The sequence below is a fragment of the Brettanomyces bruxellensis genome, chromosome 2 (genome assembly GCF_011074885.1).
Source record: "Brettanomyces bruxellensis chromosome 2, complete sequence".
Lineage (NCBI taxonomy): Eukaryota > Fungi > Ascomycota > Pichiomycetes > Pichiales > Pichiaceae > Brettanomyces > Brettanomyces bruxellensis.
The window spans coordinates 428,739-444,083 of record NC_054683.1 but is presented as its reverse complement, the minus strand read 5'-3'; the positions used below and the strand labels follow the sequence as shown (position 1 = coordinate 444,083).

Here is a 15,345-nt window from a genome sequence, read left to right as displayed (position 1 = left end):
TGGTGCCCTTAAATTAGCAGTAATAAATTGTTTCCAGTAGTGTGACCTTGAATGAATAAAGTGCAAGCCAAATATAATGAAATTAGAGATTATTCCAAATAATAGGCAAAAGGATATGAAGCATGCAAGAGAAGTACATGGAATCACTTTATAGATACGACTACTTCATATGTATGTAACATTGCATATTTGTGCTATTAACTTGTTGGATACTTTCCAACAAAAAAAAAGATCAATAAAAACTTAATGAAGAAAAATGAACAAGAGTGGAAGAAAATTTCATGCTCAAATACAGATCATATTAAAGACCCTGCAATTATTAAAGAATTTAATTTAATACATTCTCCATCGTCAATAAAATTTAATCTTGTATTTTACCGATACACGTATTCATTAATTAATATTTAAAAAGAAAACAAATGATCATCTAAGATACCTTTTTGTTCGGCCCATGCTTTAACAGCATTATTCATTGGAGGAGGACCACAGCAAAGAACAAGTGTCGAATCAATTTTCCAATCTTGTGTAATCTTATCAAGGGCATCCCCATTAACATAGCCAACATATCCATCCCAATCGGGTCTGATAGTTCTCTTATTCGAAAGAAAATAAACAGCACTAAATGAATTCGGATATTTCCTTGCATATTCTTCCAATTGAGGTCTTAGTAAAATATCGCATTCATTGTTATTACAGGAAACAAGACACATTTTTGTGTGATCTTTCTCGCAGTCAGATAAAATACGTTTGGCAACCACAAAGTTTGGGGTAATTCCGGAGCCACCAGAAACCATCAAAATATTATCAGCATGATTTTCAACCTTTGGCTTTAGCTCGTAATTTCCGTTACCATTGTAACTAAAGGGTCCAAACGGTCCCTTAACCTCTATGCTTTCACCAACCTTGAGTAAATCAAGAGCGCTGGTTAGTTTTCCACCTTGAAAATCACCTTTTGGTCTATAAATTTTGATAAGGAGTTGCATCTTTCCAAGCAATGAATCATCGGAAATTGGCGTGTAGGTCCGAACCACTGATTTTCCTTGTAAGCTATTCATTTTCACGAACACGTGCTTTCCGGCAGGCAATCCAAACTTTTGCTCAGGAGTCTCAAGTTTAAACGTAAAAATGGCGCTGTCTTCACTGACATCCTCTCTGGAGATTAGTTCCACTTTTTTCCAAAACTTTGGACGAAGGAACGTGGCACCGGGGGTCAAATCACCATTTTCTTCGTTATCATTTGTGTCTTGCGAGAAACCTTCCAAAACGCCAACTTGCATAGTTGCTAGCATCTTTTTCGCATCATCCGAATGAATAGACATAAACTGATCTGTCGCATCCTCTCCAGTAACTCCAAGAATGGCCTCTGCTCCACCTGGATGATCATCAAGGAACGACGACCCATCAAACACAAGACCTTTCACTAAGAACCAAGGGTTCAAATTAGAGTCCGATATATTCTTACCATGCTTGTCGAATTCCTCTTTAGTGATAATCACCTTCATTTTCTCTGGGTTTGAGATTAATTGTAAGTCAGTATCCACAACGGGTTTTCGTCTGGTAGAATCAGATCTTCCAAAACCAGCTCCATCATTCTCACCCCAATTTCCATCAAGAAAGTCACCACCCTCACTTTTAACTCTATCCATCCACCCCCCTTTCTTATTAGCCAAGACCGGGTGTTCAAACCGAATGACATTTGGACCATCCTTGCGAATAGCCACTCTATACCACCAGTTATTCATCATTGAGGTCACATTCCAATACATGTCACGTGGCTGAATGCACATTCTTTCATCCATAGCTCTAACAACGATATCTTTTGCAACAAAAAGCTCTTTTTTAGCTATACTAATTTTCCAGAAGCACCAACAGAGACAACTCATTCTATCACAAACGTTAACCAATCCTCCGAATAGTCTAATGTGTCCTGCCTCACGATATCTATCTTCAGGGTAATCAATATCTGCTAGTTTCCAGGTTCTTCCTTTATCAAGACTGACTTCCACTCTTCCCACACGGACACCTGCACCATTAGATGCATAACCAGATACACTAACTGTATTATCATCATCTTCACCATCAACTGTAACTGTCTCATTGTTTGATGGCTTCCAAATCGCACTTTGCACTGCCATATCATAAAGGGCATACCTTTCATCTTTCCACCACTGTTTATTCTTTTTGGCCTCTTCTGGAGTAACCATAGTTGGCAAAACCCTGTTATCAAAGTAATGATACCAATTATTAGATGGAACATCGCTGATAATTATTTTTTTTAACCATTTAACCGAGCGTCCTCCAATAACACCAGGGATAATTGCTCTAAATGGTCTACCATGATCAGGAGATAAAAAGCTACCGTTTTGCTTATACGCGAGCATTATCGACCTTTCAGGATCCATAACCCAACACAATCGGACAGATGTTCCGTAAGGTCCATTTGCTGGATTGTCACCACCCTCCATCCAAACAAAACGTGCAGCATTCTTTGGCTTTGCCTTTAACATGATATCCCGCATCATACACCCAGTCCAAAGAGATGTCGAAGTCCCAGCAGAACCCCAATTGAACCCGGTTCCTCTTTTCACCATATTTTGCTCTTTACGCCTGTTTCCAGCACATGTAAGCGACACCGGGACTGTGTAAATATCATAGTCACTGATAATCTCCTTAAGTTTGAACTTGAACGGATGCTCAACCATTCCACCGACCTCAACTTCCCAGTTCATGATGTCCTCGCTGATTTTTGGGACACCACCATGATTTCGAACATAATGTAAGCCAACTTTGGTAAGAAATCCACAGTCATAAAGCTGATCAAGGGGAGCTTCCGCGTTAAAGGGTTGAACACCGGTAAGACGCAACAGCGATTTATCACGAGGGACCCGGTCATCTTCAGCAGTTCCTTTAGGATTCGGAGGTTTGATGCTAATCTTATCACGCCTCACAGGGAAAGGTAAGCGAAATATATCAGCAAGATTTCCGTACGTATTCTCAAACTCTTCTTTGGTGACACCTATGTCAGTAATCATATCCATTTTTGCGGATGAAGCCATAATCATTGATTTTTCTTCAACTGCTCAGCATGAAGTGAGCTCGTGTATCGCTACTTCTTTCATGCATTCAACATCATTAAATAGTTTCGCAGGGTTGATCATTCCCTGGAATTTTCAAAACCTTAACGGGATTCAATTATCGGGCTGATGTTGAGCAATGGATCTCCGCCGAAAATATCCTGACGGAGAATAAATAGATTTTAACAATAACAAAAATTTTTTTTGGCCATCCGAAATATAATCAGCAAGATTACGAGATTGTAATCAAGATTGGTTGATAATCACCGAGAAAAATAATTAAGGGATGTAATGTTAACTGAAGAGAGAGGTTTGAACCCGACTTTCCTAGAATGTCATGAATTTTGTGCGACTTTGTTATTCACTAAGAGGTAGTACAAGTGATAAGTCATTTAGTAATAACTATTTTGTTAGAAATCGGTACTTCTTCTTTTCAGAAACATCCGATTTCAGGCGAAGTATCTGCAGTAAGGCTACACCGTTCGATTTTCAAAAAAAAAAAATGCAGCATTTTTGAAATTGATATTGAATTTGGCACAAAACTTAAATATAACGTATGCTTGTTACTGTCTAGAGGAAATGATCCAATAACTTGCATGTTATAATACAGGACTATATTCCGTTGAAAGTGGTATAATAAAAAAGTAAATCGAGTTACGCAGAAATGTGTAGTGTGTGTACCTCGAACTGCTTGATGTTACAGAAATCAAATGCATAACATTCATAGAGTAAATGCGGAAGAAAGACTTCATAAAATGTTTATTTGGACTTAGTAACTTGTAGTTTTCTGGAAAGCAAATATGTACAGGCTGCTCGTTATTGAAATCACCATTCGAAAGACCGCATTAACAAGAAATGTGTAGCTGAATGGAAATCTTTATCAATTTACTGGTTATTACGATAGATAAATAATAAGCAGATAAATATAAAATTTTTATATATCACCATTCACAATCCCGCTTGCCTCTAACTGGAATAGGCATCTTGTATCTTTGGTCTATAACATTGAATCTCTTCTTTTTCTCAGTTTCCTTACTATATATCATCCACTTTTTTGTTCCAAGAACTTCATCAAGTTCAGTGGTTGGTGGTAGCTTGACGTAAATATAACCATCATCCTTATTCTCCTTTGCATCAAACGTGGCAATAGAGAGTGCTGGATCGTTTTTACATGCGCCATTTGTTAAAAGGTAGTTTCTCTTATGCATTGGACAAGATATGTAATCATTGCCTGCGTCATCTTGTGATGAGATACCTCTGCTGAGAACAAATGCCCGCTTATGTGCACACATGTTTTGCGAACAGAAAATCTTTCCCTGCCTGTTCCGGAACAAGGCAAGCTGGGTGTCGCCAATAAGAAGATCCACAGAAGATCCAGCATCTGTATGAGGAAGGCTACTGCTCTTCAATACCTTTTTCCAATGAGAAGAAGACCATTTAATTTCATTGAACCTCATTTTTGCTGGCTCATCTGCCCACAAGGCAGGCCTTCTCTGACCTCTCTCATAGACCATCTCAACGGACTCTTGATTCTCATCGGTATTGGCAAATTGTTTGAACAAAGGAGCTTCTGAGTCTTTCTCCTTTAAAGTACGGCCCCACTCATCAAAGTAATGTGATACAATATCCTGCATCTGCTTCTCAAGCTCTTCGGCGATTCCCAATTTATCCTGAATAATAACAGATTTCAAGTAATCGATACCGCCATCAAGTTTCTCAAGCCAACGTGCCGTACGCTGTAATCTATCAGCTGTTCTTAAATAAAACATCAAATATCTATCAAGAATTCGAATAACCATATCTGGCTTAACTTTCGAAGCAAGCAGCTGCGCTGCAGCAGGTTTCATACCACCGTTTCCACCAACGTAAATATCAAAGCCTCCCTGAACAGCACACAAACCAAAGTCTTTAGAGTGATACTCCGCGCAATCTCTAACACAACCAGAAACGCCACCCTTAATTTTGTGAGGAGATCTGATACCTCTGTACCTCTGCTCAAGCCTAATTGCCAAACCAACCGAATCTCCAATTCCATAACGACACCATGTAGAGCCAACACACGATTTGACGTTACGAAGGGTTTTTCCATATGCCTGGCCACTTTCAAAGCCAGCCTTATGAAGATCCTCCCAAACTTTAAGTAAATCTTGCTTTTTGACTCCAAAAAGATCAACTCTCTGTCCACCCGTAATTTTGGTATACAAATCGTATTTCTTAGCGACTTTACCGATGGAAATTAACTTTTCAGGGGTAATCTCACCTGCAGACATTCTTGGAACAACAGAATAAGTTCCATTGCGTTGTAAGTTTCCAAGGTAACGATCATTGGTCTCTTGAAGTCCCTGAAACTCTTTCTCCATAAGATGGCGGCCATATAAAGTGGACAATATTGATCCAATAGTTGGCTTGCAGATTTCACATCCAGACGAATCGGGGGTAGTTCCGAGATTTTCCATAACTTCACCGAAGGTTTTATATCTCTTAACCATAATAATAGAGAACAAATCGGAACGCGAATATTTAAAGTGGACACATAAATCGGTTGAGACCTTTTTTCCCATTTTTTTCAGCTCGCTTTCCAAAATCAACTTGAGTGTTGGAACGCATCCACCACAAGCGGTCCCAGCCTTTGTATTCTTCTTGATTAAGTCCAAAGTAGTACTACCATTCTTGATCGCCTGAACGATTTGACCCTTGGAAATATTATTACAAGAACATATCTGGGCCTCGTCTGGTAAAGCATCAACTCCATCTCCAGAATCATCACCGGATTGCTTACCAATAATAAGTTCACCAGGTTCTTGCGTAAGAGGCTTTCTTTTTTTAGTAAGAGCAGAAAGCAACGGATACTTCGAATTATCACCAACCAGAATGCCACCGAGCAAGTAACGTCCATCCTCAGTGAAGATCAATTTTTGATAAACTTCATCAATTGGATTATCGTAAATAAGAGCACGGGCACCTTTTCCACATTTACGACAATCTTTTGGTAACCATTTTGGACCTTCAGTATCGGCAAAGTAATCACCAAAGGCAGCAACATCAACACCTAGAAGTTTCAATCTTGTGTTTGTATCAGGCTCAGCAAATGCTTTAAGCGAGTGCATTTCCCCTTGAGTAAGGTTAAAGGAAAGAACATCAGCCATAGCGTAACCTGGAGCAATCAAACCATACGTTCTTCCTTTCCAGGCAGCACATTCTCCGATAGCATAAATGTCTGGATCCGAGGTTTGCATATAATTATCAACTATGACACCACCTCTTGGACCAACATCAAGGCCACAAGATCTTGCTAGATCATCTCTTGGAACAATACCAATGGCAAAACAAATAAGATCGCATCTTTCTTTAATGCCATTAGAGTACTCGACAGCGCTTAAGTGTCCATCATCATTGAAGATCAGCGACTTTGTAGTAAGTCCACACTCTACCTTGATTCCCATTTTGCTAATCTTTTTTTCTAGTAATTTGCCACCACGTTTATCCAACTGTCTGCCCATTAACCAGCCGTCCAACTGGACAATCTTTATACTGTCGAATTTTCCCAAATCCATAACAGCTTTAGCTGCTTCTAAGGCAAGTAAACCACCTCCAACAATTATGGCATGCGCCTTATCATCGTTAATATTTTGTTCAGTATAATGAATAAGCTGGTTCAAGTCATCAATGGTTCTGTATACATAACATCCCATATTCTTAGCTTTAATCTTATCGTGGACATCACCAGGTGCCCTCGCATCAGAACCAGTAGCAAGGACAAGCTTGTCATACTTAACAATTCTATCACTTGCAGTGGTAACAGTCTTGCTTTTCCTGTTGATAGAGACGACAGCATCATCAACAAAGTATCCCCATTTTTTTGAATCGTGCTTCTCGTAAAATTCCTTATCAGATAAAAGTAATTCATCTACATTCCTGTGCAAAAAGTAGTCAGTCAATTTAACACGGTTGTATGCGAGATAGCGCTCCTCTCCGATGATAGTAATAATATATTTGTTCTGTTCCTGGTCCAAATCTAAGATCTTTTGTAGAAAAGAAAAACCAACCATTCCTAATCCAACCACAACGATGCTCAGCTTTTGAGATGGCGGATGAATATCCTCAGGATTGGGAGGTATTCCTGGCTTTAGGTCAGACATTATTATTACCAATTCTTTTGTGTCTCGAGTTAAGTCACCACTAGCTAGAGCTTGCGATAATTCTTGGATAACTGACACTCTTACTACCAAAAAATTACATTTTCAGGCGCTTTTAAAGGTCATCAAACTGATCTCAATATATAAGTTTACCACTTGGCAAACACTTTACGTCTTCCATTTTTCAGCTTTATGAAATTCCATGTATTATTTTTCCTATGACGGAGTATACAGGCCAGTCATGCAAAGATATTATTTACATTATGACCTGATAATCTGATTAAAAAAATAATCTCCGCCATTTATTCCAAAAAAAAAGAAAAGAGAATATTCGGCGGAGATTAATACCTGAAGTCTTCCGAACAATCTCTATCTTTTTATATTGAATCAGACCGCCCGCCAATCATCTCAGCTACAAGTGTAATTCCTTTGGATGACCTCTACAGAAGTACAATAATCGGGTTCCTATATTTGTTGAGTTTTAATTTTATTATGTTATATGACAATCTCTATTCCTCAACCGAAGGGAATCAATGAAGTTTATTTGAAACTTTTAGATTATACATGAAAAATCTTATCTCGAAAAAAAAAAATAGGTTTAGATCCTAAATCACTAACACACAGAGGTAGCGGTGTAAATGTAAAAGGCTCAGAATATTTTTAGTTTCCTATTAAAGATCCAGGAGAAAGAAATCGGGACTACTTTCAGGGTCATTGCTCTAAGAATTCTTTACTTACTTTCAGGATTGCAATAAATAAAATTAAAGTAAGCTATTTGGATTATGCCAATTCTCGGTGTATATTTGATTGCCACAATCAAAGGAAAGAATACGATTAAAAGCACGAGGAATAATTAAAAGTGATAAAAGAAAATAAAAACATTCGAACTCTTTGATCCTATACAGAAAGGCTTTAAGGGATATCTGCTAGCAACCATATTTTTACTACGTTCATAGAACACGTTTAAATAAACTTTAATCAGATGCTGGATAATTTTTACGCTACCATCAACATATATTTCCTTCATATCAGTCCCTTTTATTAGCCAACTAGGATGAGTACACAAAATTTCATGCATTATATTTTAGACAGATACTCTAAAACTCCCAAAAAGGGTGACTCAAATATCGTAATTTTAAACTGTATATCTTGTGTTAATATTTATTCGGACAAAGACACTTTAAGCACAAGACATCTCAGTTCTGATTTTCTTTGGTCTTTCCTCTCTGATTGGAATCAAGCAAACAGCCAAGTTCACGACGATAGAACAAATTCCAATGATCCAAAAGCCTCTGAAGTAGTTGTTTTTTCCGTTAACGATAGTAAATCTGAAAACCAAACTGAAAAAAATACCACCTGCATTTCCGAATGCACCCGTGGATCCGCTAATCAATCCGGTATGTGCTTTGTTAATGAATGGAACGACAGCGAAATTAGCACCATTGGCCATCTCCATAAACAATGCCATGAACGAAAGTGCAGTAATTAATCCAGCTATACTAAGATGAGGTCTAAAACCTATCCAGATTAAAAAGATACCCTGCACAACACCGCAGAAAAGCATCCAGAACTTTTTAGCTTTCGTACTTTTGAAATGATGATACAAAATATCTGAAATAAATCCTCCAAGAGGTCTAGTGACAACATTTAATAAGCCCATCATAGATGCCCAATCGCCCGCTTTTTTCATCGGCCATAACTTTTCATGCTGTTCATACAAAGCGGATAAGATGGATTCAACAGCAAGCTCTGTACCAAAGGTAGTAAGATACGGCAAAGCACACAAAAGCGTACGGGGTGCAAATGATATTTTGGCAACGTCCCAAAACGTTGGATCTCTGATAATTTCATCCTTACTGATAAGGTCTTCGATATCCACGTCGTTTTCCTCGCTATCCTGAGCTTCGTCGTTGAGGTATTTCTTTTCATCATTCGAATCTTTATTCACCAAAATCTTATTAGCAGCAGCCGGATCATCGACACCAGTCACTCCAACAGCAGATGCCGTAATTGAAAGGACTTTTCCGTGCTTAGAGAGAGAAACAGTTTTAATGAGCGTGTTGTTCTGATTAACACCGAGAATATCACTCCTTCGCGACCATTTTCCCATTGGGCAATCTTGTCCAAAAAAGAGAAGCAAGAAAGCGACAAACAGCAATATTAAGAACGGACCAATAACAAAGGATAAAGACCAAGCTTTGTGTAGAGAATAGCCATCGTTATTAAGAAGCGCACTTGCAATGGCAGGCATGACAAAAAAGGCAATACCAGCCCCGGAATTTCCCCAACCTGCAGCAACTGCATTGGCGGTACCGATAATATTGTTGTCAAAAAAGGCATTAACATATTGAGCGCAACAAACAAATGATGAACCTAAAATACTAATGAAAAATCTTATTGCATGCAATCCGGAGACATTGTTCACTAACGGCATAAACGCTGTAGGGATAGCACCAATCAAAAGGATTGAGATCATTCCCCAACGTGGACCGTATCTGTCACACACAGGGCCCATAACAAACCGGCCCAAAAGAGTGGCAGACAAACCACATATGTTATTATTGGCGATGTCAACTGCTGTAAGCTTCAAATCACGCTTGATCATTTTAGTCATAAGAGGAGGAACTCCAAACCAGGACAAAAAGCAAACCAAAAATCCAAGCCATGCGAATAGAAAATTCCGTCCGTAAATATCGAACACATTCAAAATTGGAATTGTGGCCGACTTCTTGTTTCTCTGATTAACCACCGCCGGTTTCCAAAGGGATGATATTCTCCACATATTATGATAAACCACCTTTATAATTATTAGTATTAATACCTCAATATTATTGCTTAGTTAATTACTATGCTTCTTATTCAAATCAAATTAAGCCCCCCTGTTATGATGATGATGGTAGCTTTTCGATGGAAATAAGGTTGACTTATATCACCCAATCCCAAGTAAGTTTGCTCTTCAACCTGTTCTTATCGGTGTCCCATCCACAAGCGGAAAAAAATGCCCTATTTTCTGCTCTCAAATCAGTTTTCCATTTTTATCGGTGGGTTTATCTCCATCGAGTGACGTTCCATATCCTATCAAAGTAAGTGCATTTGAAATATATTTATTCTCCGCCAGATGCCCCTTTTTTCTTATCATATCCGCATAGGGACGATAAAAAAAAAGAAAAAAATTTTTTACGATTAACCTGAAATAATTCATTGATCAAATGTGGCACGAGTTTTGTAGCTATTGTCAAAAAAAGAATTACTATTCATTGAAAAACGAAGAGCCGGTACTGAATGAGACAAGAAAGTTTCAGTGTAATCATAGAACTAAGTATTGGCGATAAAAATCCGAGCAAAGATTGGCTATTACGGATTAATATGCAGAGATAGATAGATATCTTAATGACAACGTTTATAAAATAGATGACGAAACATCGTTAGCGAAGCATATTCGGAGAATTTAAACCCTGCGATAAAAGATCTCCAAATTTTATTTTTTGATTTTCTTTGTTCCTAATCCGTTTATTGCTATAAGGAGATTCACGTTAGCACCTTTGATACTCTTGCACCGATATGCTCAACGCCCAATTACAAGAAGAGACTAAGTATACTATGCTAAATAATTTCATTTTTGTCTATATTTATTTGTTTAATTATCGTAATGCTGCTACTAGTAGACCAATATGAGACATGAATACCCATCGGGTTTTCTACAAGAACTTTTGTCATCCTTTGTCGCAAATTTGTGATAAACACGTGACTATGTTCTTAAAAATTTTCCAGATTTATTTTTCGGCTGAGTGTGCACGAAACTTACGGGCACCAATGCTTCGGAGACACAAGCGAAGTGTTGGACATAATGCTATTATTACACACAATAAATTAAAAGAACTTGGAAGAATCTGACTCACGAGGGTAAACAAATGTTTTATTAAGACATGATGATGAATCACGATGAATCATGAGGACAAAAAAAATAATGAAGATGCTCAAAGCTCAGATCCGAAGCCCATCTGTCCTGTGAGAGAAAATAAGAAATGCACTGGTGGCCATCCCTACACGATAATCTGCTGTGTGTAACATATTTTACTTGAATCCGTACATATACAGTAAAATGTATAGACCAATTACTCAAGTTGAAGCTTACACGTTAATAATACTCAAAAAAGCTGGGGGATGGGAAAAAAACTCTGATTTCGATTTGAAGGAATATTTCGACAGGGTCATCTAAGTTGATGCAGTCCCTTAGAAATATCATGGAACAAGTACTAAGACAATTGCTTTAGAATAGGCTAAAGTCTTAGTGTGTTCTGAATACCTTCAAAAAAAAAACGAAATGTTGGTGTTGAAAAAAATAAGAGATCGGAGGCGTTTAACATCTATCTCACGGATCTGCAAGCAGTTTTTACTATTTTCTATTTTGGTGTATATTGCGCTTCGTACTTGAGGACTGGATGCTATGATTAAAATGTTTTTTATGGATGCAAAAAATAGTACTTTTATGCTTGCATTCATCATGTAAAACCCTTGTGGTTACGTGAGCTGATATTGAAAATAATTCAATTGCCTGGGACTCAGATTTAATTCTTTTTGGGTATTCAGCGTAACGGCCTTCTGTGATGAAATCCCAGAACTGCAACATTCGTCCATGAAAACTCTCTGCTTTGGAAAGAATTGGAAAGATCATGCATTCCCTGGATGGTCTCTCGTTGGACAATGCTTTGATAAAAATTATTCCGTGTGGATGTATAACCTAGTAATTTCAAGCCTTCAGTACCAAAAGCCATCAGAATAATATACAGACAATTTTGCACATTTGTAGTTATCCCGTCACACAATTTATTTACTGTGAATCAACTTCATCCGTTACACCCCTTCTAAATTTGAAAATTTACGTACTCAAGACAATTCTTTTTGACAAAAATCCTAATGCATCTATCACATAGCTGACTTCATACAATAAATCAATATGTAGGATAAAGCGCATGGTTCCAATATTTGGAGTATACGACAATTTTAACGCCATGTATTATATTTAAATGAAGATGTTAGAATAAATAACATACACACTCCCATATATTCAGACCGTCATTATAGGTACTAAACTTTCACATGATTTATAGCTATCAACAATTTTAAGAAGATAGAACAAATAAAACAATTTAGAGTAGAGTACTTACATCAAGAAATCAGTATTTCGAGAATCCCGAAATGTCTCCCATGTAACTATAAATCTTCGTTGAAATTATAAACATAATGGACATAAAGACAAGAAATAATGATTGAACAAAAAAGAAGAAACACAATTTCATTACTCATCAAAATCGAAAAGAACATTCTTAATTTGCATAATAAAGACGACCTTCCCAAGGTTTCAAGCTTGTAACAGAACCATTTGCATCTGGATGTGTTCCAAAGAATAGCTTGTAGCTCTTTGCATCAGGAAACTTGAAGGAAACATCCTTTTTGGTGAAGTTAAATATTGCAAACAACCTCTTGGTATCATATTCTTTTGTAAACGCAAAAATTTCGTTGCTTTCAAGATCATAAAATTTGAAGTTATAACCGTAAACAAGAATATCTTTATTCTCCTTTCTAACTTTAATTGCTCTCTTCCAAAAGTTAAGAACCGAGTTTGGATCCTTGGTTTCATCTGCAACATTGATACCGTCCTTGAATGTTTTATTCATTATAAACCATGGCTTTGCGGAATCACTGAATCCTCCAGTGGATCCCTTAGAGCTCCATGGTAACGGCGTCCTAGCATGATCCCTTGAAACAGAGCTAACCCCCTTTATATAATCTTTCATTTCCTTAGAATCGGCTCCATATTTCTCTGAAACAATTTTGTAATTAGTTTTCACTTCCACGTCCTCATACTCTTCAATAGGAGTATTCTTCAAATTAATAGATCCCAATTCCTGGCCCTGATAAATGTACATAGTTCCAGTCAAACTCACAAGGAGAGCAGCCAACATCTTTCCAGAAGCCACACGGGACTCAGGAGTGGAGTCATCGGCAAATCTTGAAATTGATCTAGCCTGGTCATGATTTTCCAAATAAACTGTAGACCATGAATCTGTGCCATTGATCCAAAGAAAAGAATCAGCCAAAGCAAGTTTCCACTCCTTTAAAGTAAATGGAACAAGATCAAACTTAAAATCTTTTGAAACACCAAGCTCAGTATGCTTGAAAGTAAATATCTCTGATACTTCATTTGACTTGGCACTAGTATAACGTAACCTAACGTCATTACCAGCAGTTCCAACTTCACCAACAGTCATGATTATTCTTTTATCATTAATCTGCGAAAGCATGTAATAGTGCATCAACTTATGGAATTCATGAATCCTTGGTCCATTTGCAACAAAGGCACCCGGATCTTGATATTCACTTTTAGGGTTGGTGACAGGAGCATCTGGGAAGGTGGTGTCCTTCGAGTAGAGATAGGCAGTGTCAATTCTAAAGCCATCAACACCATTTCTTAACCAAAATCCCATAGAATCTTCAAAGATTGCAGCCCTACAATCCAAATTTTCCCAGTTCAAATCTGGCTGACCAGAAGCAAACATACGTAAATAGAACTCACCTGTTTTCTCGTCGTATTGCCAGGCCGAACCTCCAAAATATGATCTCCAATTGTTTGGAGGAAGTGGGGTGCCGTCCTTTTTAAATCCCTTTGGCTTTCTCCAGTAGAACCAATCTCTTTTTGCGTTATTCTTACTGGCTCTACTTTCCTTGAACCATTTATGCTCAGATGAGCAGTGATTAATGACCAAGTCCACCAAAATCTTGATACCTAAATCATGAGCTTCCTTTATGAGATTGAAAATATCTTCATTGGTACCATATGTTGGCCAGACTTTGTCATAATCTCTGATATCATAGCCCATATCCTGTTGGGGTGAATCATAGAATGGACAGATCCAGACTGCAGTAATTCCTAAGTCTTTTAAATAGGAAAGCTTCGACCTGATACCATTAATATCACCCCAGCCATCATTATTCGAGTCCTTGAAAGAAGCTGGATAAATCTGATAGAACGTAGCTTCCTTCCACCATTCTGGGGTTGTCTCTGGATGCTTTGATAACTCACTAGCCATCTTAATACAATTTCAGGTGCGCAAACTTGTCGACGTTTAATTTTTGTGCAATAAGCGAAAAATCGTTTATGGGCGGGCAGATGAAAAAAATAAAGGTAGGAAGAGAGAGGTATGGTAGACATCTTATATAAACAAAAAAAGCTCGTAAAAAGATATAATTATATCATTTCACGAAACCATGGGGCTAGCCATGACGAGAAGCGGAGTGCATACAATTGAATGGTAATTGATACTTCCTTATAATTAAAGGATAAAGAAATGCGCCGAAATCACCGTTCGCTTGTTTTCCGAAATTACTCTCAACAATCCGAGTCAAAAAGAAAGCAGAAAGCAGCACATTATTATTTCATGCTTTAGCGAACGTTTGAATCGTTGTCTATTCCAAGGAGGAAATCATATTATGTTCTACGGGCCGAGTTCTAGTACTTCCCACCTCACATATCATTGGTAATACACTATCTCACAATCCGAGGTTATGGAAGCATTCTTTTAATACCCTTAATCATTAAAATCGGAGTCCATAGACCCTAAATATATATTTTTTAATAACTCAAAGCACAATGTGTGCTTTTTTTTGATAGTGCTGAACAATTTAATAGCGAAATGTAACCACGTCTCAAGGAATATTGCGGAACAATATTCAAACAATGATTTCCCCGTAAATTTAAAATTCAAGAAGGGGTTGGGGTTATTTACCAAAAAAAAAAATGTTTTGATTCATCGGCGATCTATTGTCTTGATGAATAAATGAATCAAAGTTCTTTTCAGATTCTCTTTTTTTTTCTGTCAAAGAATGTTTGGGGTAGAAGCAAGATTCCACTTCTTGCCGAATTTTTTTTCTTGTTGTTCATCATCGGTCAAAGCGTCGACGAAAATAAACTTCCGAAAAACAAATCAATATTCTGCACAAATTTGGTTATCAAAATTACAAATTACGTTGTACATTTTTTTAGTCCTCATTTAATAGCTGGGGAAAAAAAGCCCAATGCAATATATTCAGTGACACTAGAATCTAAATTGTACGCAATCTTTCTTGAAACCATA

The 15,345-nt window shown here is 37.5% G+C and overlaps 4 protein-coding genes across 4 annotated transcripts; all 4 read right to left on the bottom strand.

Moving 5' to 3' along the window:
• Positions 1–404: 404 nt before the first annotated feature.
• Positions 405–3,056, bottom strand: BRETT_005343 (uncharacterized protein; the record flags this gene model as incomplete). The annotated part of the gene is made up of 1 exon (XM_041283822.1): positions 405–3,056. The coding sequence occupies one exon, from the start codon at positions 3,054–3,056 to the stop codon at positions 405–407; it is 2,652 nt and encodes an 883-aa protein (XP_041134774.1).
• Positions 3,057–4,015: 959 nt separating this feature from the next.
• On the bottom strand, positions 4,016–7,213 carry BRETT_005342 (uncharacterized protein; the record flags this gene model as incomplete). Its single annotated transcript, XM_041283821.1, has 1 exon — positions 4,016–7,213. The coding sequence occupies one exon, from the start codon at positions 7,211–7,213 to the stop codon at positions 4,016–4,018; it is 3,198 nt and encodes a 1,065-aa protein (XP_041134773.1).
• Positions 7,214–8,390: 1,177 nt separating this feature from the next.
• Positions 8,391–9,992, bottom strand: BRETT_005341 (uncharacterized protein; the record flags this gene model as incomplete). The annotated part of the gene is made up of 1 exon (XM_041283820.1): positions 8,391–9,992. The coding sequence occupies one exon, from the start codon at positions 9,990–9,992 to the stop codon at positions 8,391–8,393; it is 1,602 nt and encodes a 533-aa protein (XP_041134772.1).
• A 2,545-nt stretch (positions 9,993–12,537) lies between these two features.
• On the bottom strand, positions 12,538–14,301 carry IMA1_3 (Integral inner nuclear membrane protein ima1; the record flags this gene model as incomplete). Its single annotated transcript, XM_041283819.1, has 1 exon — positions 12,538–14,301. One exon carries the CDS (start codon positions 14,299–14,301, stop codon positions 12,538–12,540), a length of 1,764 nt encoding a protein of 587 aa, XP_041134771.1.
• Between the last annotated feature and the right edge of the window lie 1,044 nt (positions 14,302–15,345).